The following is a 26,221-nucleotide window of genomic DNA, read 5'->3' on the forward strand; positions in this document are numbered from 1 at the left end:
TGTTGATGGGGATGCCTGGAGAATGTCAGTGAGCTTATGTTGGGTCTCAGGGATCTCAGACAAGGCGACGTTGAGGGAGTCTGCTACCCTCTTGAAAAGATCCTGAAAGGACTTGAAGTCATCCCCCGATGCGGAGGGTGGTGGCATGATTGTTTCATCTGGATGAGATATGTGTAGGTGGCAAGGTGTCTCCTTCAGGTGCGTCTGCCTGCTCGTCAGTCTCCTCATCCTGGGCCTCTGAAGGTGCTGGGTCCGTTGGTGCGGGAGAGCGGGGTGTTTTGGTGACCAGTGGGTTAGGTGCTCTAATGTTCTGGGCCCTATAAATGGCCCATGGGTCCCAGAATGGCCAGTTGGATGGGAGGGCCATAGGAGGTGGCAGCCAGGATGTGGGTTGACAGGCTCGCGTGTCTACCAGTTACTGGTGATATGAGAGTCCAGCTTTAGGAGTGGAGTGGCCAGGGGTGTACAGTCCTGAGTCAACCTCCTCCTCATCATCACTGGATTGAGGTGGCGCTGAAACCCCAGGGGTAATGATCTGCCTTAGTCCGCGCCTCACTGGGCTACCATCGGTACCGAATAGGGGGATCCCTGGCATAGAAGAAACTGCCAGGTACGCCTGTCTGGTGAAAAGTTGCAGTACCAGAAAGCTCGGTGCCACGGATGGCAGCGCAGTCTGAGAGGAAAGGGTCAGAACTATCAGTGCCAAGGTCTTACTGAGCTGCGTGTGTGCAGCAGGTGGTGCCATTACACTGGTCAGTGTTGGGATGTTCTTCGGCACGGTCGGTGCTGAGCTAGGGAGCTTGACTTTAGATCATGCACCTGACTGAGAGCCTGCCCATACCAGTCCTTGGCTCCTCGGGAAGTCTTGGTACCGGGGCTCTTGGTGCCGTCAGTACCGGGGAAGATTTTTCACCAGGACACCATTTCTTTTTAGGCAGATCTCGCTGTGGCGATGACTGAGACTGGTGTTTGGTCACCTTTTTGGAGACAGAGTCCTTAGAAGCAGTCTTGGTAGTGCAGCCCTTGTCTGAGGCTGCTGGCGACCGTTGGTCAAGAGGCGTCCTGGTCTCTGGGTCGGAGGCTGGCCTGAGGGATTTCTTCATCATGAGTGACTTAAGTTGGAGGTCCCTGGCCTTCAGTTTTTTACAATGAGGACACTTTTGGGGAATTGGGTCTCTTTGAGACAGCGGATGCACTGAGCACGGCCATCTGAAACTGGTATCAATAACCTGCAGGTCAGGCATTGTTAAATCCAGGAGAACCAGGCATGCCTGAGGGAGGTCCAGCACTGGAGAAAAATGGGGTAGCCCATTTTAAAGCAGTCGTCATTGGTGGAGGCTCGCCGGGTGGCGGGTGGGGGAAAACTACACTAATTTTTTTTAATATGGAGGAAATTAAAAGTAATGTTAACTGAAGTTAACTAGAATTGAGAGGATACAAGAAAAAAGGAAGGATCATGATCTATCTATGGAGTTGAAGGGGTGCTGCTGTCGCTCTGACTCAAGCCAAGGGCGGTAAAAAGGAACTGGGGGTCTGTTGGCTGCACATGCTAGGTACCTGCTTGGAGTGGCGCGAGATGGCTGCTGCGCATGCACAGCCAATCAGGGCACTGCTACTACAAATCTCCGATTACAAGCGCAGGGCACCAAGACACCAAAAGTGGAGCACCCACAGGGACACTCCTTGAAGAAGAACTCTTTGTTATCTGTTATGTAAGCCCCTGAGCGAGGAGGCTTGGAAGCAACAGAACTCTCCGGTTTCTTCTGTATGTGAAATGGGAAAACTAAAGGGGATCTTACGATGTGCAGGACAGTTTCAATTGTTTGTCACTTGTTTTGATGTAATCTCATAAAGTGTTTCAAGTTGTTTTTGTGACGGGTTGTCACCCTTGGGGTGCAGTCTGGGAGCTGTGGGAACTGCGGCATCCTTCTAAGACACACAGCTAGGTTGGGGACACATCCAGCCTCAACCCAGGCCCTGTTATCCCCCAACACAACAGCAGGTGGTGACATCCACCCAAACTGGGCTACCTGATTGCAAACAGTAGACACCAGCCAGTTTTCCAGCTCCACAGGCATGCACCCCACTCTGGAGTATAAAACCAAAATTATACCATCTTGCACTGCACAGAGATCTGTACACTGTAAGCTCATTAATATGTCTACCCCTGCAACATGAAGAATGTGTTTTATGTTTAAACAAAACCACAAACTAAGCCTAAAATACTAGAAAGATTGGATATGAATTAGCAATTTCTCACCCTGGCTGATGATACAAGCAGGCTTGCAGATTCTCAAGGCACCAGCTGCACTTGCTTTACAGCTTGGGCTCCCCACCCCCGTTCCAAGTCCTTTTCCTTTCGAGCTTCTCTTAGGTGTTGAGTTGTGGGGGAGTGAAGAACCACAGATGAGGTCACTCCCTGCCTTATATAGCTTTAACATATGGCAGAAACCCTTTGCTCTAAAAACAGTTCCCAGCCAGTTTGCGGAAAAATACAGGTACCCAAAATGGAGATCAGTGTCATGTGGTCTGGTCACATGCCCTTGCATGCCCTGCTGAGTCATAGCACCCATTACTTACAGACTGTCTGAAGCGTTCTCAGGAAGGCTCACCAGGTAGGGGATAAGCTTCTCCTAAGGCCTATCGTTTTTCCTAATGGCCCTTTACCCTGAGTAGGCCCTTCACAGCCAACTATCTAGACTGGAAGCTTCTTGCCCAGTGGGCATCACCCAGGTGTAACTACATTTGAAATATAGATACATAGTCAATATTCATAATTTTAGATACAAAAATTATACATGCATACAAATAGGATAATCATATTCAGCAAATCATAACTTTTCCAATGACACCTTACATGATGCATCTTGTACAAAATGCACCATAAGTATGCCATAATCGTATCATAATAATATTACTGGGATGAATATGGGATGTTGTGTCACAGTATTATTTGGAGATATTTTAAATTCTGTTTTTATGAGTGATGTTCTACTTATCTGAAGGGCTACAGGAGAACATCAATATATGAAGAGGCATACACCATGGGGAAAATGGGTCAGTTTGTTCTGATAGTCAGTGAGCTCAGATCAGGTAGCTGCCCCAGATGGATAAGGAAGAAGACAGGGGCTCTATCAGAGACTCTTGCTTTGTTCTAAGCTTTCAGATTATACCAGAGATGAACATTCTACCATAGCTCATGCATAGTTTGCGGTTTCTACTTTCATTTTATTACTCAATTAGATGTTTGTCTTTTTCTGTACTGAAAAGTGGGAGTCTTTGGGAATCTGGTAACACAACCAAGTATCCAGTGAGTAGGAAGAAATACCAATATATTCAGTTGTTGCTAAACTCTGTTGCTGCTTCATTCTCAGCATGTCTAGAATCTGTCCCTTCCTGTCTATTTCCCCTGCCAGAGTTCTTGGCCATGCCTTAACCAACACAATCTCTCGCTGATCTTCTTGAAACATATTTCCTTTCTTTACAGACTATCCAAACTGTTATCTCCAAGCTCTTCTTCCTTGCTTGCTGCTCCAGCTCTTTTCATGTCTCTCCACTCATACCACATCCGCTTCCTCGATAATTTAAAACTCATCTAGATTATTAAAGCTCTGCAGAGCTCTACCCTGCATTTATGTCACCATTAGTCACCTGCAACTCTGGCAAGCATATTTGGTATGAGATCCTGCTTTTGCTTGCCGCCTAAGGAGCCATCCGCACCTTTGACAAATGTTAATGTAATAAAATAAAATAACAATAATATCCACTTTCTTTTATTCAAACACTAATGCAAGACTCACCACCACTTCCAGACAGCATGTCATGTTAGTGTTTAAATACTATGTAACTAACCATTATTTCTTCATATGTAACTTTTTGATGTATATACATTTTAGATAATAAACCAGAACACTTATACTTTTAATAAAGTGTGAGTTATTTCATTAATTAAAATACTTTAAAAGTTGCACAGAGAAGTGTTTCCACATGAATGGCATATATAATAATTCATATGTATCTATGCAGCAGTGTCTTGCTTTATATATTTGTACCTCATGAGGGATGTAGTCTGGTGGCAACTTCTCCAGCATCTCATCAGCAAGACGCTGTACCATTGCTTCTCTGGTTTCCCCTCCTCCACTGCTACTGTCTTTAGGCTGAATGCTAACTATTGTGCTTAATGTCTCATTAGCCATATTAGTCTGATAAGTTATGTCTGCATTAGGGTGAAGTCCAAATACCTTAAGATAAAAAAAGGACACAATAAGAAAAAAATGAAGAATTATGTCTAAAAAAAATAGAGTGCTCTTGTTAATACACTATATTGATTTTTTAAAATATATATCAGTTAATAGTCTACACAAAAGAAAAAGACAAAGGAGCAGATCCTTAGATAGTGTAAATCAGCATAGCCTCATTAAGGTCAATGGGGTTACACTGATCTAAACTAGCTAAGCATCTGGATCAAGTTATACACAAAACTCTAACGTAAGCTGTGAATGAATGTGCACCCCCTAAAACCAGCCAAATCACCTTATCCATTTGTTTCAGAAAATGCTTTCTTTGACCTATTAATTTTAACAGAACAGTTACTAGTGACTACAGTACTGACTACTTCAGTATCTTAGTCATGTGAAAGATATGCACATGTATGGTATTGTACAAGTCATAAATATTAGTAATTATGATGTTTCCTTTATCATTACTTTTCCATCATTTTCCATTTCTGACTCCCCACCCCCAAGTTGTCTTTCTTTTTAATTTTCTCTTTTCTCTAATTTATTTGTTAGGAGTGGTACTGGTGGATTAGGTTCTAAAACATGGACAATAAAAAACAAAACCCAAACTGTATATATATTTAAAAGCACCCATACAGATGTTATGAACAGAGATATATTCTGGATGTGTTATGTCTTTCTGGTTTTAAGTCTTTTTCCCCTGGCTGTGAAGACTTGATTCTTTTATTTAGTCTGAAAGAGGTATAACATGAGCAGTGACCTATGCCCTCCCCTGCTTCAGTCCTGACCTAAAAACAGCAACCATAGAAGATAACAACAGTTCAGACTTCATGCTTATTCAATCTTTGTATTCTCTGCTGAGACTATCAGTAAGTCTTTAACTGTCCACTTGGATGGTGATTCTTGTCCACCAGGAACTGGACTGTGGACATCAGCTCATTTCATATACACAAGACACTTTTAATTATCAGTAAAATTACTCGAAGAATAAAAGGCATAAAACGATTAAATTTAATATTGTTATGCTTGCAACTTTAAAAATTCAGAGTCAGATCTTCAGCTGGTGTAAGTGCATCAAAGTTTAAACTGGAGCTGCACCAGTTTAAACCACCTGGGAATCTGGCCCTGAAAGTGTTATTGTTATAGATCCAGTTCTACTTGCAGACACAGTGTGTGCACACAATTCCCATTGAATTAGGCTCCAAGTAGGATTTAAAACATATTTCACAGATAGAACTTGTAAAGTTAATACAACCTGCGTATTTAGAAATATGTGAAAGAGTCAATGCACAGTATTACATCTGTATTGACTATCATGGAATACAATAAAGCATTTGGAGATTAAAGATGTTCATGATTTTTTGATCTCTTTTGTTGAAGAGAGCGAGATTTTCTCCGGGCAAAGGAATTAGGATATGGCTGGCAGGAACCATATCATCTTTATCATTTTAAAAACAGAAAAGCTTCATTTTTGCTAGAGTGAAGTTGTAGCAATGCCTCTGTCCTAGTTCAAAACAAGAGAAAATGTCTCCCTTTGTGTATGTAAATTATAGTCCTAAACTGAGGGCTAGATTCATCCCTGGAGTAACTTCACTGAAGTTAGTGAAGTTACTCCAGGGATGAATTTGGTTTTGTGTGCATCTTTGTGCATGCATGGGAGAATAAAGAAAAAACAGAAAAATCGTATTATCCTGGGGCAGTTCAGTGTCCTTAATCCTCCTGGACACTAATCTAGAAACTCAATTTAAAGGGTGTTTTGGATGCATAAGGAATCCAGAACTGTACCCCTTAGTTTTTCAACTGACTATTGAGTTTCAAATCCGGCCGTAAACACTCCACACCCCCCTGTCTGAAATCTAAGTGCATTTCAAAGGGATTTCTGAATTCAATAGCTCTCTTCAGAAGACAGTGTTTATTCTGATTTACTAATGCAAAGGTTGAATTTCATCAAAGGAGCAATGATACAGCAGTCAGATTTATTCAATCTGTCTTTCTTAACCAAAAATGGAGATAGGAGGAAACAAAAATTATACTGTCTTGACTAATACAATATCCTTCTTGGATCAGAGAAGACTGAGCTTAAAAGGTCAGGGGTTTCCAACAGCAATTCAGAAGGAGCTTGGAGTGACAGAAGGAAGTTGTCACTTTCCTCATGACCTGTGAGAATCTGGGTCAGTCTTTTGAAGGAGAAAGAGATCTTTGCATATTCAGGGTTCTATCCTACACCATTGAAGTGAAAGGCAGAACTCCCGTATATAAAAAAAAAACCCACAAATCTGGATTGGCAGGCAACAAAATACTGAGAAAATAAGCCCCCAAATTCTGAAGCAGGCTTCAAAACACTGACGAAAAGCAGCTGCAGGAGCCGGAACTGAGATCTGGGAAAGACCTGAAGCAGATGGGATGCAGTTCCTGTGGTGACCTGCTTCACTGACTATGATCAAAATGGATCCACTGGAATGTTGGGAGAGCAGCATTTACACTCAGCCGGGGAAGGTGCACATCAGCCAGTAGGGAGTCTGGCTTGCACTTACCCTGCTATTGCTGCCTTAAGGCTCCAAAACCTTAATAGCTAAGGGAGTTGCATTAAGAAGCTGAGACCCAGAAATGAGAATCCTGGACAGATGGTGGGTCAGAATCTCACCCAAAATCAATGGAGCTAGGGGATCTGACCAAGTATCTTTAGAGAGATATTTTATCCAGCGCTTTTCCACAGTTGCTTCTCTCCCTTCAAGAACTCAGATGATGTCATCTATTTTTGCAGCTCTTTTGCAGAATCCCGATAGTCCATTCTGTATGTTTGGAAGTACCTCTGTGGTTTCCTTTCTTGCAATTAGAAGAGGAACCTTCAGTTCTGGATTATACCACTACAAAGTAAAATTCAGGCTTTGCCTACAATGGGCTTTTTGCACGGGATAAACTGTACTGGTCTGAGCCATTACTGTAGTCACATTGCACTGTGCCTACACTAATTTTACCTCATTTTCAAACAGGAGAAAGCCACACTGGTGCAAGTCACCTTTTACAGTGGTACAGTACAATTACACTAGGGATTTGCGCCAGTGTAGCTATCTCAGCGCAGCTACACTAGCATAAAAAAACACCAGTGCAGACAAGGCATTCATGGATCAATCCCTGCAGCAACCTGCATGCAGCTTGGAGGGAGGAGCCCAGGTTGCAGGAGGAAAGAGTTTGGAGGAGGCAACAGGAAAACAATCTGTGTGCACATGGCTAGGATCCTTACTGCAGTTGCAGGATCTCTGCAAACAGTTCTCTTAATAACGAGACAGTTCAATTTTACAAGTACGGAGTCCTTTCACATTATTACCTAGCACCTGGTGGTGGTGGATTAAATAGTCTCAGAAACAAGTTTGTATATTCGGTGCATTTTAATTCCAATACATGTTATCTTCAGAGGCATTTGTAAATCTCATAGTATATGCATTATGAACAGTTAATAACAGTGATACAGAAGTCAAGAGCATCCATTTTTATTTCAACGTCAACTAACAACTTCCTGTTCTCAAAATGGAACAGGCCCAGATGATAACACTGGCTTGTTAAGTGAGAACAATTGTTTTCATTTTCATAACGTCTGTTGTCTGAGCTCTGCCCTGTTCCATATATGGATGATTAGAAAAGTCTAGCACTTTAATTAGTATAACTCTCTTAATGCTTTAAAACTTAAAACATTTTTACCTCAGGTGTATCGACCATTGGCAGCTGCTCTATGTGCTGGAGATAGTCTTCAACTGTCTTGCCTTTTGGAATAACGTAAGCTTTGTAGAAGCAAAATTTGTCAGTAAACATACTCTCTCCAAACCACACTCTGGCAAATGTATTTAGCAACATTTTGTCAAGGTCGTCTGTTACACGGCCACCATACTGTACTTCTCCAAGCATATAGCGAACACAGCTCCAGTTCACCCCACGCTTAATGTCAACCGCATCCAAATGATTCTGAATAAACTGCACACTGGCTGCAAAGTCTGCTTGGTTAAATTCATAAGGGATGTTCCAGCCCAACGGACCAAACTTTCGTCTTTCCTAATGGAGGGAGATGTTTAAAAGGGTGAAGTTTAGTAACAGAAATTCTACGTGTAAAAGAATTTGTGAAATATACTTAAAATGCAGGTTTCAGAGTGGCAGCCGTGTTAGTCTGTATTCGCAAAAAGAAAAGGAGTACCTGTGGCACCTTAGAGACTAACAAATTTATTTGAGCATAAGCTTTCGTGAGCTACAGCTCACTTCAAAATGCAATAATCCACTAACCATCAATAGAAATTAAAGGGACACTGAGCTTGATTCTAACTGTGTTTACTCCACTGACTTCAATAAAACTATTCTTGATTTACACTAGTGTGAGAACAAAATCAGCCCCAGAATTAATTAGCTGAAATCTTATTTTTTTAATATAACCCACAGGGAGAGGCAAAGGAGCAGGTATTACAAATGACTGGATAGAAATATTTTCATAATTGTTCTTAAAAAGTTCAATGACAGCCACCTGATTAATTTCTGAAAAGATCTTTCATGGAGGGTGAAGGTGTATATTATCCATTTTCCTCTCAGGTGTCTCCTGATGGAGGGATATGATCAGTGTGGGCAGGCAAGTTCAGTATTGGGGGTATGTTTCAGTTTAGGGTATGGGTGACATCTTTTGGCTGTTCTCATTTTACATGTCCAATTTTGCCCACCACATTATTTATATTTAACACAGCTTTCAAGTTCTTAATTATATTCTCATTTATGAAATATGGTTTTTTAGTGTAATTGTAAGACAGTTAATTAATAACCTGAACAGTTGTATGTAGAAATGCCACAGCATATAACAATGGTTTCCACTGTGGCATATTGCTCACTTCCAGCTGTTCCTGAGTAATAGCAGAGTATGTCCGCTTTAAACCAGCCTTTACACCTAAAAAATAAATAAATAAAATAAAAATCACACTGTATTAGTAAAAAAAGGTATAGCATCCATATCTTGGCATTTTAAGATTGATTTAGGTCTGTTGTAACAGATGGCCTTCTATGAGAAATGATTATCCCAAAACAGAGTATCATTTTTTCTATATTCTGAATCACTGAACTGTTTATTCATTTTGATACAGTATCAGTCAAATTACATTTTACATATGCTTATAGGGACAGGCTTAAATCAAAACATTGGATCTAAAATGTGAGAGTGTCAAAAATTCAAACACAGCTCCAGAGCAGAATTTTTTTTTTAAAAAAAAACCCTCTATTTTTAAAATGGGCTGACCCTACATTGCAAACTTGGAGTGTTTGAAACCAGGATCCTAGTCTAAATTTTGGAGGGAAAGCCCATTTCTAATTCTAACACTTTAAACGTTACCATCCCAAAATATGAATTTGCCCACATACAATTTTTTTTTCTCTTTGGAGGAGGGATTGATCATTTTTAATGGTCTATAAAGAACCATTGTAAAGCCCCTCATCATCATGGCTTTTGTTTTTATGTAATATACTAAATAATATGTTAAGTTATCACAAAAAGTGGGGTTTTTTTATTTAAAATATTTAAAGTGTGACCTTCTGAATTAAATGAAACAAAGGTCATCTTTGGGTAGGAGCAGTGATGCCACAATCTAAGCAAAGCAGCGAGGTGCACTTGCTCAGGCCTAGGCCTGGGAGTCCGCAGAGCTAAGTTCTGTTCTCAGCTTTGTCACTGACCTACTGTGTGACCTTGGGCAAATCACTTAACTTCTCCGCACCTCAATTTACCCAATGATTAAACAGGAATAGTGCTATTTACTCACCACTGTATGGCATTTTGATATCAATGAATGAAAAGGGCTACATGAGTTCCAAGTCTTGTTATAATTGCATGTTCTCTGGCCTACAGCAATCATGCAGTAGGCTGATATTAAGAGCATTCCAGTACAACTTTCTGCCACTTGGACTGCACAAGTATAAATACTTCTTTGATGTTGCCAATCTTGTTAAGCAATGGAAGAGAGTCCCAAAACTCTGCAGCCTAATTTCAGATAAATGATGATGCTCCAAACCTAAATTAAGCTCAGGAATCTTGAAACAATTGTTCATATTTAATCTGATTCTAAATATTAGCGATGACTGTAGATATATAAATACATACAAAAGTTAAATATACAGTTATATATATTCTGTTAACCAAGAAAGCCATCCACCATGTCTTATGAAATACAATGATACATATTAAAAAGTGTCTGTGGTTCCAATTTTCAAAGACAAGGTGAAATCCTGGCCTTACTGAAGACAGTGGTAAAATTTCCTTTGACTTTGGATTTCACCCCCGGGCCTTAACAGGGTGTCAAAATCCCACATTTGGCATATAGGCACACAAAAGGCCATTTACATCAGCACCTAACTGATGAGATGAGAATCCAGCCACTGTGTTTGGATGTTGTACTAAGGTATCTGCATTTGTTCACTGGGCTTCCTAACACAAATCTGTACAAGTCTCCTAACACAAATCTCCACCAGCCCTCTGTGGAGAAAGAAGTGGTTCGGGACTATTTAGAAAAGCTGGACGTGCACAAGTCCATGGGGCCGGATGCACTGCATCAGAGAGTGCTAAAGGAGTTGGCGGATGTGATTGCAGAGCCATTGGCCATTATCTTTGAAAACTCATGGCGATCGGGGGAAGTCCCAGATGACTGGAAAAAGGCTAATGTAGTACGCATCTTTAAAAAAGGGAAGAAGGAGGATCCTGGGAACTACAGGCCAGTCAGCTTCACCTCAGTCCCTGGAAAAATCATGGAGCAGGTCCTCAAGGAATCAATTCTGAAGCACTTAGAGGAGAGGAAAGTGATCAGGAACAGTCAGCATGGATTCATCAAGGGCAAGTCGTGCTTCACTAATCTAATTGCCTTCTATGACGAGATACCTGGCTCTGTGGATGAAGGGAAAGCAGTGGACATGTTGTTCCTTGACTTTAGCAAAGCTTTTGATTCGGTCTCCCACAGTATTCTTGCCAGCAAGTTAAAGAAGTATGGGCTGGATGAATGGACTATAAGGTGGATAGAAAGCTGGCTAGATTGTCGGGCTCAACGGGTAGTGATCAATGGCTCCATGTCTAGTTGGCAGCCGGTATCAAGGGGAGTGCCCCAAGGGTCGCTCCTGGGGCTGGTTTTGTTCAATATCTTCATAAATGATCTGGAGGATGGTGTGGTTTGCACCCTCAGCAAGTTTGCAGATGACACTAAACTGGGAGGAGAGGTAGATATGCTGGAGGGTAGGGATAGGAAACAGAGGGACCTAGACAACTTGGAGGATTGGGCCAAAAGAAATCTGATGAGGTTCAACCAGGACAAGTGCAGAATCCTGCACTTAGGATGGAAGAATCCAATGCACCACTACAGACTAGGGACCGAATGGCTCGGCAGCAGTTCAGCAGAAAAGGACCTAGGGGTTACAGTGGACGAGAAGCTGGATATGAGTCAACAGTGTGCCCTTGTTGCCAAGAAGGCCAATGGCATTTTGGGATGTATAAGTAGGGGCATTGCCAGAAGATTGAGGGACGTGATTGTTCCCCTCTATTCGACATTGGTGAGGCCTCATCTGGAGTACTGTGTCCAGTTTTGGGCCCCACACTACAAGAAGGATGTGGAAAAATTGGAAAGAGTCCAGTGGAGGGCAACAAAAATGATTAGGGGACTGGAACACATGAGTTATGAGGAGAGGCTGAGGGAACTGGGGATGTTTAGTTTGCGGAAGAGAAGAATGAGGGGGGATTTGATAGCTGCTTTCAACTACCTGAAAGGGGGTTCCAAAGAGGATGGCTCTAGACTGTTCTCAGTGGTAGCAGATGACACAACAAGGAGTAATGGTCTCAAGTTGCAGTGGGGGAGATTTAGGTTGGATATTAGGAAAAACTTTTTCACTAGGAGGGTGGTGAAACACTGGAATGCGTTACCTAGGGAGGTGGTGGAATCTCCTTCCTTAGAAGTTTTTAAGATCAGGCTTGACAAAGCCCTGGCTGGGATGATTTAATTGGGGATCGGTCCTGCTTTGATCAGGGGGTTGGACTAGATGAGCTCCTGAGGTCCCTTCCAACCCTGATATTCTATGATTCTATGAAAGGGCCAGAAATACTGTAGCATGAATTTTTAAAGGTAGGTTTCAAGTACAGTGAAATAAATGGCTAAGTCCTAGACTGATAAAACTTGAAAACTTCCTTTCTATGACACAGAAAAAAACACCAGTGTCATCTGCCATCCTTTACAACTTTTCCAAAATATATTCTAAAGGTATTAAAGGAGAATCAAAAGAATCAAGACAAAATTATCAAACCACAGTATTTAACAGCACAGTGTGCAGGCAATCTGGGACAAGATCTGAACAACATTAAAACAGTTTACATTCTACTCAAAATTAAATCATTATCCATAACACATCTCTGAATACTGTTAAAATCAAATTGCAGACTGGCTACAACCTGTCTTATAAAAGAACGAGGATATCATCTGAATACAGACAAATGCTCTAAAAAAGATGCAATATATTTAAAACAACAAAAAAGAACCTACACCAGAAACTTGGGTAACTGCCCTTGTGAGTGAAAATATCTGGGATTACTCCATAAATCAAACCACGCTGTCTTTCAGACAGATCAGAAGCAAAGCACATTTAGAATTCTTACTAACTCACCAGAAAGTTAAATAGTGAAATAAGAGGCTTAAATGACTGAGGGATCAAATTTGACCTTGGATACATATTCTCAAGCTCCCACTGACTTCAATAATTGAAACAAGCTGCAACACCTACATATAAATGAAAGGCAAACTGTTGCACGGTGCTATGGTAGTTGAAAAAAAAGGACTAGAAAATTGCAAGCATTGCAATCTAGCAGTCAAAGAAGCCTACGTTTGACAACAGCTTCCTACCACTGACAAGGTCTGGTCAGCTCCTTTCCCATCTTATCCCAGCAGCGGGCATTAGGCAAGTGGCTTCTTTAAAGGAAAACTAAGGGGTAAGCCTCTTGTGCACTCCCCTGAAAGATCCTTCCCTGTGCTAGCAAAATGCCATTGGGTACCCACTCATGGTTGACAAAACTCTACTCTGCTTCCTGCATGTCTCTCAATAGAGGACTGACTTCGTCCCTAAAACACCAAGAGCCAGACTGTAGTTGGCTGTTGCACATGTGTGCAAAGTGGAGAAAGCATAAATAGTCTTTCCTCAACCTTGCCTCCCTGTCTCCAGTGCAGAGATCAACCACGGTTGCCATTCATGCACTCTCCTGAGCATAGGGACTGCCTCTTGTTAGTGCCCCTGTGATGCAATCCTCTCAGAGACAAAGCATGACCATGGCTTAAGAGAGGCTCATTCGAGTGATAAGCCTCTGCACTGCCTCCACACATACCTTGGTCTGAAAGGCAGAGTCTGGTCCTGAGTGAGAAGCTGAGGTTTGAAAAGGGATGTAATGCTGAAAAAATTCACCTTAGCAAATAGGCTGCAACAGGCAGCTCTCTCGAGATCTTCACTATAGCTTAATGACGTGTTTTCTGTTTTTTTAATAAAGCAATCTAGTGAAAAGCAGGAACTCAATAGCCACAGTGTAAGGAAAAGTCCTATAGGATTTCATATACTGCATGCACACCTCTACACTTCATATTCTCTTAGCCACATGCGAATGAACCATGGAAACAAACTGATCTGCAAAACAAAACTAACATTAATCATTGTACGTACACTGGGGAGGAAAACATCCATGTGACGTATGATGTGATGATGCCAAAAGAATCCTCATTCTCAGTCTGATTCTCTATACACACTTTCAGTCTGATTCTCTATACACACATTCAGGAGACATTCACCTTCCCCAGCAGCTGCACTACTCCAGCTGTTTCTCTCTGCTCTTTCCCTTTGCTTGGTTAATTTGTGCCAGTGTCTTTTTCAGCACAAAGGAGGTTAGAGATAATGGAATTGCCAAGTACAGCAGTATGAAAAAATCTACACTAAAGCACAGATTCTGGAAGTAGGGGTGCTAGAGGTGTGGCAGCACTCCCTGGCTTGAAGTGGTTTCCATTATATTTAGGGGTTACAGTTTTGTTCAATGGCTTTCAGCACCCACACTATACAAATTGTTCCGCACCTATGCACCAAAGTAAAATTATATTAAAAGTTGCCAAATTTATGAGAAGCAAGAGAGTTAGCCTTCAATTTATTTATTACTTTGTGTTTTCTGAAGAAACAAAAGGTGATATTTTTGAGGGCAAAAAAAGGTGTGTGAAAACGGTAACTGTTGCCTTGAGACAAATATAAAGAAATCTGAGATTTGTTACAGAGTGCAATGTCACCAGTTATGGCAAGAAAACTCAGATTCAGTGACAAACATTAGCCCTTCAAATTTGCAAATTCTTGTGAAAATTCCTGTTTTGACATGTGAACATTTGTATATAAAAATCTCTTTCCATCTTTCAGCATAGATCAGTCCCTCATTCTTAGCAGAGAAAGACACACAGAAAAATGCATATTTAGGAATAATATCATCTCCTACAACAAACGTAGAGTGCTTCCTGTTAGGCAGGGTTGGGACCCAGAAGGGGGATCCTGGCTGATTCCTGCTGAGGTGACTCAGTCTGGCAGGTGTGGCTTATTAACGCCTACTTCCACATAAGGAAGGGGCAAGTGACTCTTTGGGTAGATGAAACTTGGATCTATGGCAGGAAACCTCTGGTGACAGCCAAGCTTAGGAAGAAAGTTCACCCTGAGGTTTATGATTTTATTCTTGTTATTATTTGAAGTACCAATACATCCAAACCCCAGGAACAGAAAAATTTGGATGAGATGCTGTGAGCCAGATTGCCCCCTCTCATATTATCTCTCTGGTGATGAGAAATTGTCTGTCCCCCCAAAAGGTAAAAGCCACTGGGGTCAACATGTGCCCCTGCAGCAGCTCTGGCCACTGGTCCTCCTGTGACACCCAGATTCCAGTCAGCACAGTGGCTTTGGAGCCATGCTTCCAAGGACTAACCCCAGCCACATCAGCTGCCACAGACCCTGGGTAGGATCTGCAGAAAAGTGAATGAGGCCTGGGGCTATGTCAACTTGTCAGTGTAATTTTTGTGGAGCTAGAGTGGGGGATGATGTCTGTCCTGCTAGCTCTTTCCTGTTGACCCTTCCCCCTGCCTGCCTGAATACAACCTCTTCCCACAGAAGACCCTGAACCACACAGAGCCTCTATAGGGTGTAAGGAGGGGAACAGTGTTGTGGATGGGTTGAAGCCCCTCTTCCAGGCAGAGAGGGAAGATCCATGGCTGCAGGAAACCTCCTTGCACGTGTCTATGTGGAAACACTCCGGCCCAATATGTGTAGTTTCAGTTCAGAGCAGGAAGGGGTTCTACCTTACCATAAAGATTTCTGTAAACAGGAACATAATTTTGTTCTCTAATGAAAACACCATTCTAAATTAGGAGGGTAAATTATAATGAACGTAAATACCCTGGAAACTTAAATATCCCAGGACTAAATGGTGGTAAAAACTTATGATCTGTGTTTCCAGCAAGATACTAAACTTGTTACAAGCCTCAAGTTCCACAGCCATCCATTCGTTGGAAAATATTTCATTATGAGAAACAGCATCTGTATATTATTGAAAATTCTGGCAGTCTTGGATGCCAAAAGTTAGGCACCTAAATTTATTTTTAAGCATCTATGTACATAGCCTGATTGCAAAAGTGCTGAGCACCACAGCTCCTGTTGATATTCAAGCCACTTATTTAGGCTCCAAAATCTACACTTAGGCATCAATTTTTAGCACTAATTGCAGATTTTGGCCTAATATTCTTCACAATTTATTATATACTGAAACAACAAGATCGCCAATAGTCTGTGTTACAAAATGAACAATGAAAATGTTCACAAAAACAGTTTAATGGTTCATGCATAATGAAATTGATTCACACAGGGTTGCATTTAGTTAACTGAAGAACAGGGAGAACATAGAGCAGCATAGAGTAATCAGTAAAAGCAGCAACTGTCAGGATGATTTTTTTTACCTTGAGGTGGTTCATTAGTAAATTTGATAGATGACTGCAAAAGATTAATAGGAAATTTTGAATGGACTTCTGTAGTAATCCACGTCCTGAAACCCTCGTTCATAGATTCTGTTGTTACGATGGTGTCCAATAATTCATCAAGGAAATCCAAGCCCAGGTGGCAGTTCTGCAGAAGGAGCCATCCTCCATCTTGCATACACTGATTTAATAAGCGCCTTGCATGGATCTCCTGGCCCTGACCCATTGAAATGGCACGACAAGGAGTATTCTGTAAGAAAAAAGTATCTTGTAATCTCTTAGGAATGATTATTAGTGTTGCTTATTATTTTTACAGCACCACAGGGGCTTATAGAACTTAACAAAGAAATGAAATGTAAGGGGGCGATCCAGTCTGCTGCACTAAAGCTGACACCTCTGAAGATCTGGGTTCTGAACAGACCCCTATCCTCTTCTCCTCCCGCACAAGCTAAGAGGAAACTACTTCTATGAACATGGTTGCAGCAGGATCCATGAAACACCCACCTTTGCTGCACTTCTCTTCTCCACAACTCTGTGGAAACCTTTCTGTGGTACAACATGGATAGGGAAGGGTGGATTGGATGTAACCAGCAGTTTTCTGCTGGATGCCCTGATACCAGTCAGCTCTGTGTTCTTGGGGAACCAGGGTGCAGTATCCAGCCTGTCTGATTCATGAAGGGCACCCCCACCCCAGTCTTCTGCTTGAACCAAAGCCGACAGAAGAAAGACTTACAGAAAGCAATGAAAAGGCGGTGGGAGACACACCTAAACCCCTCCTGACAAGGGTGACAAGATTAAGGCAACTCCCCTAGCCTCATTTGCATCAAAGATGGGACAGGGAGGCATCTCCATTAGCATACAGAATGGAGAACAGAGATTCCAAGGCAAGAACCACACTGAACTCTGGGACCAGAAAAGCAGGGACGCACTGCATCATGGGGGATCTCTGCTCCAGATGTTAATGAACCCACACCTGCACACACCCAGCTCAGCAGTCAGACTAATTCTAGTAATGAACCCTTGATTGATATCCAAAATACTGAAGCTGCCTAATTGCATTGTGAGCTCCCTTGAAGGAACACCACCCCTGAATGATCAGTTCCTATTGTCTAGCCTAAAGAAAACAGTTTACCCATAAACAAATCTAGTGTTCTCCCTTGAACCATTGTTGTTTCCCTACAAAAAACTCCTACGCACGCTCAAGTAAGTGTTCTGATGCCTGAATTCAAACTCTGCATCAGTTCCACTGGCACTTCATCTTCTCCTGACTGATCGTGCTGGGGGCTCTGCCTGTAACCACCATCACCTGGGAACCCCGACCAGTTCACGCTTCATGGAGTGGTGAGACCCCAGCTCTCTCTCTCTCTCTGTGTTTTCTTTTCTATCTCAGGTATAACTTTTTAACCCTGACTTGTTTGATCAGTTTTTGTAATCTTTAATAATGTAACTGTTATGTCTGTTTTGGCTCTCCTTGTGTGGTTATTCAAGAAATAACTTTTATGGTTAAGCTGGTTGCTTCCCTCCCTCTCTCTCTCTGAACTTTTCTCTTTAGTGTTTCTGGCTTCCCTATTTACTCCGCAGCAACGCTCCTCTTACCTAAGCTAAAGATCCCTGTAGTGCCCAAAACTACGGTGGGGTTTGCTCATCAAGTGGGTTACTACCAGAACAATTGTAATGTGAAAGTGGGGATAGTGCTGAACCTGGGACATATGAGGGTGGCAGCTTGGAAGTGCTGCTTGGCCCAGCTTATTGAGACCAGGGACATATAAGGGGTCAGCTTGAGAGTGCTGATTGACCCCATCCACTCAGACTTGCTGTGTTAGTGTGTGTGTGTGTGTGTTCATCTGATTCTGGGGCTGGAGGAACCCAGCCCTGGGGAACGTAGGTCCTGCAGGACAGCTCCATTGGGAGGGGACTCGCAGAGCTCCATATAAAAACACAAGGGACACAAGCAGTACATTAACAGAATTACAGAACCCCCTCCCCTCAGAAGAATAACCCAAATAAATGAGCGTACCCCAAAGTAATGGGCAAATCTGGTAACAGCTCCCCCATCCCTCCAGTTAAAGTACCACACATTACTGTGAGCAGGGTGTGTAGTAGCTTACTGTTTTCCCCTTCTGACACTCTGTACTTCAAAACAGCATCCTGGAACCCCCATATTCACCACTGTGATTTAATTATATGTTTTGTACAAAGTATGCCTTGTGAGCTATCATTTAAAAAGTCTTGATGTGTTGAACATTAATATCTTGTTGAATTGTAGGTTCTATCATTGTATGATAACTTAGGAAGTATTGCTATATGTTTGTTACTGAAATATGTGCTAGGTGGGAAATGCCCACAGCTAGCCTTTCAGTGGCAACAAAGGAGCAACTAATACTGACAAGACAGATTTACATCAGGACCTGCCAGACGTGTTGATGGCTCATCAAAAAGAATCCTACTCTCTCAGAGAGGGTATGTACACAATGGAGGCTACCTCCCCCCCACGTCACAGCAAAGATCTTTCTAGCACCTGGAGAGAAAGTATAAATGAGGGTCAAGGACATCACCTCTTAGCCTCTCTCCTCCCCCATCTCAATACCTGGAAGATTGTTTGGAAGACAAACACTTTGAACTAGGGAGATTGGTCCCAGGCTGAGAAGGGAATTCAGCCTGTGCATTAAGAACTGTAAAGTGCCTGGAACATCCAGTGAGCTAAGAAAAGCTGTTTGATTCAAATCTTGCTCAGTCTGTTAAAGTTAGACTGTGATTCTATTTCTTATGTAACCAACTTTGACCTCTGTACCTAACACTTATAATCACTTAAAATCTATCTTTATGTAGTTAATAAACTTATTTTAATGTTTTGTCCTTACCAGTGAGTTTGTCTAAAGTGGTTGAGGAATCTGCTCAGATTACAAAGGCTGGTGCATGTCCACTTTCCTGTCACGAAGTGGTGAACTAATTAATGAGCTTGCACTGTTCAAGAGAAGGTCTTGAGCAGTGTAAGACAGGACATCACTGGGGTGCAAGATTTGGAGGCTGGGGTCTCCCTGTATACAATTCATGAGTGGCTTAGAGAGCATTCATGCAATTCAGCTGGACATATGCCTCTACATGTTGATGGCTGCTTGATCACAGCACCTGGAGGGGTTTGCTGTTTGTCACTAGCAAAGCACTGTGAGAGACAGCCCAGGCTGCAGAGTTTAAAGGGACTCATTGGTCTTGCAGTCTAGGTTGTACCCTAAGGGTATATCACACCCCTTTATGCTGTGGAAAATCTTCAGGAGGTGTGATGGATTTGGAGCAGCTCTGTAGTGATTTATGAATACTGTATGTTGATCTGGTTATTGGGATGTTTACTGTATGACAGTATGGATTTAGTTTAATCAGGAGCTATCTGGGGAAAAAATGTAGGAAAGGAAAGTGTGGCTCAAGATAAGAAGTGAAGCTCTGTGCATGGATGTCCTTGCCACCAGCAGAGCCCCAGGATTTATGGGGGCCAAACACCCTGCCGCTAATGTGGGAGCAACCCTGCTGCCCTGAGGCAATCAGAAAGAACCTCTGCAAGTGCAATCTTGTGGAGTTTTACTCCTGGGGGAATTCTGCGCCACTGAGTGTGTGCAGAATTCATGACCCCCACAGATTTCTCTGCTTCCCTGCAGAAAAATGACTTCTGACAGGGAAACAAAGCGAAGCTGCAAGAGCAGTCACGCACTACTCCCTAGCTGCACAGGTACATCATTGATTGCACAGGTACATCATTTCTGCATCTGCACAGGTACATCATTTCAGGAACCCGGAGCAGCCAGTGGAGAGGTAAATCACCACAAGGCTGGGGACACCCCAGCCAGTGGCTCCCAACCTGAGATGGGCTCAGCTGCTAGTCCCAGCTGGGCTGGAGGCAGAAGACGGGACTTCCTCTACCCCTGAAAGGAGTGGCTGGGGCTGGGTCAGACCCACCCCCAGAAACCTCCCCCAGCTGCAGGAAGCTCAGCATCCTCCCATGCTTCCTGCCCCCATCGCTCCTCAGCTGCAGGGGAGGGCTCACTGTACGGGGAGCTGCTCCCCCATCTGCCCAACCCCCGTGCATCTGGACCTCCCACACCCAGGCACCCCACCAAGTCTCACCCCATACACCCAGAACCCCCCTAGCCCTCCATACCTGAACCCCACCTCATTGAACCTCAACCCCTGCATCTGGGTACCCCTGCCCCTAGACCTCCTGCCTCCAGACCCTCACTCCTGCACCCAAACCACCCCCCACTGAGCTCCCTGCACTCAAACCCACACCCTGAGCCCCACCTCCCTGCATCCCCCCCGAACCCTCCACACTCAAACCCCCATCCTACTGACCCCCAATTAGCTGCACCCAGACCCCCACCCCACCAAGCCCCACTCCTCCAGCACCCAGACCCCCCTGCAAAGACTCCCACACCAGAGCCCTCCACTGAGCCCCAACCACTTTCACCTGGAAGCCCCAGCAGAGTCCCATTGTCCCTGCACCTGGAACTGCCCCGACGAGCCTCTGTGCATCCAGCTCCCCCCAACATCTAGACCTCCCACTGAGCTGCCTGCCCCCAGATTGTCCCACACAGAATCCTCTCACCCCACACCTGGATCCCACCATACCGAGCCCATCCACACTTATATCCTGCCAGGTTGAGCCTGCCTGGGTGGGCCCAGGCCTTGTGTTGTGTCAGGGTTGAGTGCGTATCCCTGGCATAGGGAGGCTGCAGGATGATCTCTCACCTTCGTGTAGACAGGAGGGTTAGACTGATTAATCTCTCGTCTTCCTCTAAGTGGCTACAGCAGAGACTGAGGCTAGGTCGGCACTACAGACCTATGTCGGTATAACTACATGTGAAAAATCCACACCCCTGAGCGACATTGGTATACCAATCTTAACCCCCTGCGTAGACAGCGCTATGTCAACAGGAGAGCTGCTCCGATGCACCATTTTAAGTGTAGACCTGCCATTACTGGCAGCAAGGGAGGATGGAATGAGGCTATTATTGGCAAAACAGTAGGCCATGGAATCACAAGTATCACGAAGGCAGCCGAGAGTACTGAAAAAATCAATTTCTGGACAACACCTGCAAGACCCGCCTTGTGACAATCAGGGTCCAGACAGGGGAGAACAGGGGGCTTGAACCCCAAAGAATAAGCAGTTGAATCAACTGATTGTATACCATGTGTGCTATAAAAATATGCTGAGCAAGGTCTTTAATGAAAGCTTGTAATGTTCTAAACTCAGTGGTCATTATGAGATATGTAGACAGGCTGTGGTTATGAATTTATGTATGTGTATATGGACAACTGTGCTCATAATCTGTGGTGCAGTTCCACCTCACCCCTCAGGGTGGAGGACAGACAGGCAGGGAGGGGCTGCCTCCACAACCAGTTGAGACTAGCTCCACGCACCTAGCACTGTACCACCCAGGAAAAGACAAATGATGGGCCATTCGAGTTACTGGAAAGACACTGAGACATCCCAGCTAGAATTTCCCCAACTAAGAGTCACCATGTCTGAAGGAAAAAAAAATTGTGAACCCTTTTAAAATGGAAGGGGTTTGAAACAAAAGGCATCCAGAAACTGAAGGACAGTAACTTGGTGGTTGCTGTCCATGAAACACTGGATCCTCACTCTGCCTAAGGGGTATGCTAGGAAATGGTTCAAAAGCAATAGGTAGAAGAGGGAATGTATTAGAAAAGGGATTTTATCTAATATGGAAGTGAAACACCTCAGAATGCACATTTATGTTTATTTTCTGTGTAGCTTGTATAAGTTTCCTTTCCCTTACTATTTCATCTTTGAATCTGTGGCTTTTCTATTACATAAACCTTTTGTTTATTTCTACCCCAAGCAGGTCTCTGGTGTGCAAACTGAGTGGAGCTTGTGTCTGGGAGGCTGGTTTCACACCGTCAGGGGCTGTGAACCAGAGGGGAAAAGTCCAAGTGTCTTGTAGTTAATAGCATGGGGAGGACGGATTTGGAGAGACTCAGGACTGGACGGCCTGTTAGTGTCATCCTGCAGGGAGTAACTAGGCTGGTGGAAGCCAGGGTGAAACCTTGTGCTTGGGGGCAGGATACTGGTGTCAGGGGTCTGGACCAAAGCTGCACAGGATAAAGAAACTGAGCAGGAGGTGGCAGAACCCCTTTCTGGTCTGGATGATTCCCAAAATGTCACACCGCATCAGATCACAGTAAGGATCTTTTACACTCCAAGGAAGAACATCTTCTGATCCCTGGGGACAAGAAGGGTAGCTTGAAGATCCACACTAAAAGGTTTGGGTTTTATTTTGCTTTTAATTTTGAGATTGTCTCTTTCAAGTTAGCCCTTCAAATGCACTGCTTCCAACAAAGATACAGATCCTAGTCCCTGTCTCAGGGGTGTCTTCACAACTTCTATTTAAAAATAAAAAATTGGAGCTATACCATATCCCCCAGCTCACTCCAACTGCCTCCCTTCCACACCCAGTGATTGTGAGTTAGCTTCCTAGACCGTAAATTCTCTGGGATGGGGATCATGCCCAGAGTAATCCAACTTGTGTTCCTAAAGTTAAACCCTTAAATCTGTATCTTATTTAAGCACCTAAATAACAGTGGCCTGAATTTCAAAGGTGCTAAGCACCCAGAGGTTCGAATGAAGCTAATGGGACCTATGGATGCTCAGCACTTTGAATATCAGGCCACTCTTACCCAATTTTTATAACATTATGCATCTTTATTTGAAAATTTTGGCCAGAGTCTCACATACATCCTCATAGGCAGGCAGCATAATGGGGATCCATTATTCAGGTGAAAATTTCTTCTCGGTAAATTCATGTTTATATCTACATTTTGAACCATAAATACAAGGGACCACAACCCTTTCCAATGATGCTGTGCTGTTGGGAAGCAATTTTTCATGTATCTACCATGCAAATGTATTGAATGTTATGGTCTCCAGTTTCCTTTTGTCTTTCATCATTCACTGCAGTCACTGACACAAATGAATTGGGAACTATGGCGTGTGTATGCACAGTTCTAGTTAAGAAAGGTGGGTCTGGTTCCCCAAAACACCCTCCACATCAGCCAGGCTTCCGAGGAACATTTTCACAAATCTGTTCACCTGATGGATTAATTAAACATTGTTCTATTTCCAACTGTAACTGCCATCAGTTCACAGAACAAACAAAAGATAACAATATACACCATCAGCACTGCTTTTTTGTTACAACTAGATACCTCATGGTGATCTCTGGCACAGAAACAGCTGTCTCTTTGTACAAACTGACTGGGAAAAGTAGAACAGACCCAAAATCCATTTCCTAAGAACACAGGCATGAACCAAAGTGTGCTCATATGAATGCATGTGAAAAGTGACGAAAAGGGGTGAGCTCACTGCAAATCAACATTCGATTTCTAATTCAACAAAATATTCATCAATAAGTTTTACCACTGTTCATGCAGCTCTACTAAATACGATTTAAGATACCTTTGATTTTGCAAGACGCTCTATATTTTCAGTGGGATCAGATCCCATAGATAAAAAGCAAGTCAAGGGTGTTCGACAGTCACTTTCAGTCCACATTGCTTCCATATCAAGAATAAATCCTTCTGCATATTTCACACCGAGAGATTCTGCAATGTAGTGCCGAGCCTGCAACAAACATTTCCAAATACATATTAAATAATCTTACTTGTATACCCTTACCCACATCAATGTGTGTCACACAAACCCAATGTCTACTACCATGGAAACTGAGGAACCATTCACAGATAGCCCTGGTGGACCGGATGGAGGAGCTAGATCTAAGTTTAATTTTCAGTTTAACTTAAACCGAAGTTACAAATATTATAGCTTTAAATAGAAAATTTCTTACCTGATGCTGTCCTTTCTGGAACTGACCTATTCCCAGTCCAAGACATGTGGGCAGCACCTCTCCTGTAAATACTGGAAGCAGCTCAGATTTTATCCATAAGGCTCTGGGCCTTGCCCATACCCTTTCTGCCCTCATTTCACATGAGTACTTCCAAAGCTAACTTGAAAGAGTAAATTTTGACTGGGATATAAAACATAACCTTTTGGACAATAATGCCTCTTCAAGTGTACTAACTATATATATGAATCTTGAAGAGTCCCATTAAAGAAGGACCCGGAAGGACTTGTCTTAGGTGTGAGTGGGCTGACAGGGAACTAAATTTTTCATTACAGATCATGACCTCTCCCCCAGTCCAAGATATGTGACCTAGTGAACACATTAGGCAGACTCTGAACCGTTCTAGAACTGGTTTATCTACAGCTGTTGTGACAAAGTTCCTCCTCTGCCTTGGTGGGTCCTGTGCTTATTGGCGGATTTGCTTGCCTCAGAGATTCACGGCAGCCCTCAGTTTGGCCACTTTTGCTAGTGACTCAAACCTGCCATCCACTCAGCTAATCTCATCACTGGCCAGCATAGGGGAAACATAGAACAACCCCCGCAGTCTCTGTGTCCCACCTAGTGGGTCAGGGACAGACCAGATCCCTTTCCAATTTAGACCTTCCCTTCTGGTGTTTCTCACAGACCAGGTGAACTCCTCCTGTGTCTGATCAGGAGTTGGGAGGATGGGGGGGAACCCGGGCCCACCCTCTACACCGGGTTCCAGACCAGGGCCCTGTGGATAGCAGCTGTCTACAATATTCCCTGTATTCTACAATGTTCCCTGTATCAGCTGTGTGATAGCTACAACTCCCTGGGCTACTTCCCCATGGCCTTCTCCCAGCACCTTCTTTATCCTCACTGCAGGATCTTCCTCCCGAAGCCTGATCAAGCTTGACCTCTTCAGTCCTCCAGCACTATTCTGACTCCCTGCTCCTTGCGTACTCCCCTACTAACTGATGGGAGGTCCTTTTTAAACCAGGTGTCTAGATTAGCCTGCCTGCCATAATTGATTCTAGAAAGTTCTTAATTGGCTCCAGGTGTCTTGATTAGCGTGCCTGTCTTAATTGGTTTTAGCAGGTTCCTGATTGCTCTAGGGCATCCCCTGCTCTGGTCACTCAGGAAACAGAAAACTGTTTATCCAGTGGCCAGTATATTTGCCTTCTACCAAATTCCTGTACCCCACTGGTCTGGGTCTTTCACACTGTATAGACTTTGGTGATGCAGCTTATCCAGCTGGCAATGGGAGATTTAGAAACTTTCAGACCCCAGAATATAGGGAGAAAGGAAGTGAATAGAGGTATTTTTTCTTAACTGTTCGGTTCCACTAAGGTATATTTTAACTGTTAGTTTCACATCTAGCATGTGCCATGCTCTTTCTTTCAAAGGAAGAATGCTCTTCTATGATACATGGAATAAAGAGTTTGTCTTTGTAACGAATGTTTCTGCAGTATGCAAAAGGGCCTTGTCTTCATGGAAGAGGCAATGATGGTCATCCCTTCTAAGAGTGGAAATTCTATAACTTCTTCTTGCTGACTTGATTACAGCCTGGACCCCTCATCTCTACTCTGCCATTGGCCAGGAAATGGAGAGAAACACTCCTGAGGGTTCCCAAATCCTCCTCATGGAAGGAAGGAGATTTGGAAAGAATGCAAGACTCCTTGCCAAGTGGTTCATTTGCACACTTGAGAATGCAAGAGGGAACTGTGGACCTTTTTTTTCTGGTGGACTGGGCCAGGGGATTTACCCCACAAAGAATCCCTGATCAGTGAGGACAGAACCACCTGCTAGGTTTCAAATGCTGAAGAGGATGGATACACCATCCAGACTCAGAGTGTCTTCTCCTGGCAGAATGAGGGTCCATGGGCTGGGAGTAATTGCGGTATATAGAGAGTCCCTTCTCAGGCTCCTCCTACGCCTAAGCTGCCTAACTCCATAAGAAGGGTTCCAGGTTGTGGATCAGTGGCAGAGATAGGTGTCTCCCTGCAGCCTGGACTTAGATGCCTACCTCTAAAAGAGGGACAGAGGTTAGGACACACTTCGCTTGTTGGCATCTCCCATTGGATAGCTTAGA

General features: G+C 43.4%; 1 protein-coding gene across 1 annotated transcript in view; it reads right to left on the bottom strand.

The window, feature by feature from the left end:
- Positions 1-26,221, bottom strand: part of LOC141982777 (dynein axonemal heavy chain 5-like) — a 272,918-nt gene that overhangs the window by 38,994 nt on the left and 207,703 nt on the right. Inside the window, exons 69-73 of the mRNA XM_074945122.1 lie at positions 23,724-23,888; positions 16,241-16,508; positions 9,035-9,156; positions 7,938-8,285; positions 4,053-4,241 (exon numbers count right to left, since the gene is read on the bottom strand). Of these exons, the coding sequence (XP_074801223.1) occupies positions 4,053-4,241; positions 7,938-8,285; positions 9,035-9,156; positions 16,241-16,508; positions 23,724-23,888 (1,092 nt within the window). The remainder of the gene's footprint in view (positions 1-4,052; positions 4,242-7,937; positions 8,286-9,034; positions 9,157-16,240; positions 16,509-23,723; positions 23,889-26,221) is intronic.

Source organism: Natator depressus, chromosome 2 (genome assembly GCF_965152275.1).
Source record: "Natator depressus isolate rNatDep1 chromosome 2, rNatDep2.hap1, whole genome shotgun sequence".
Lineage (NCBI taxonomy): Eukaryota > Metazoa > Chordata > Testudines > Cheloniidae > Natator > Natator depressus.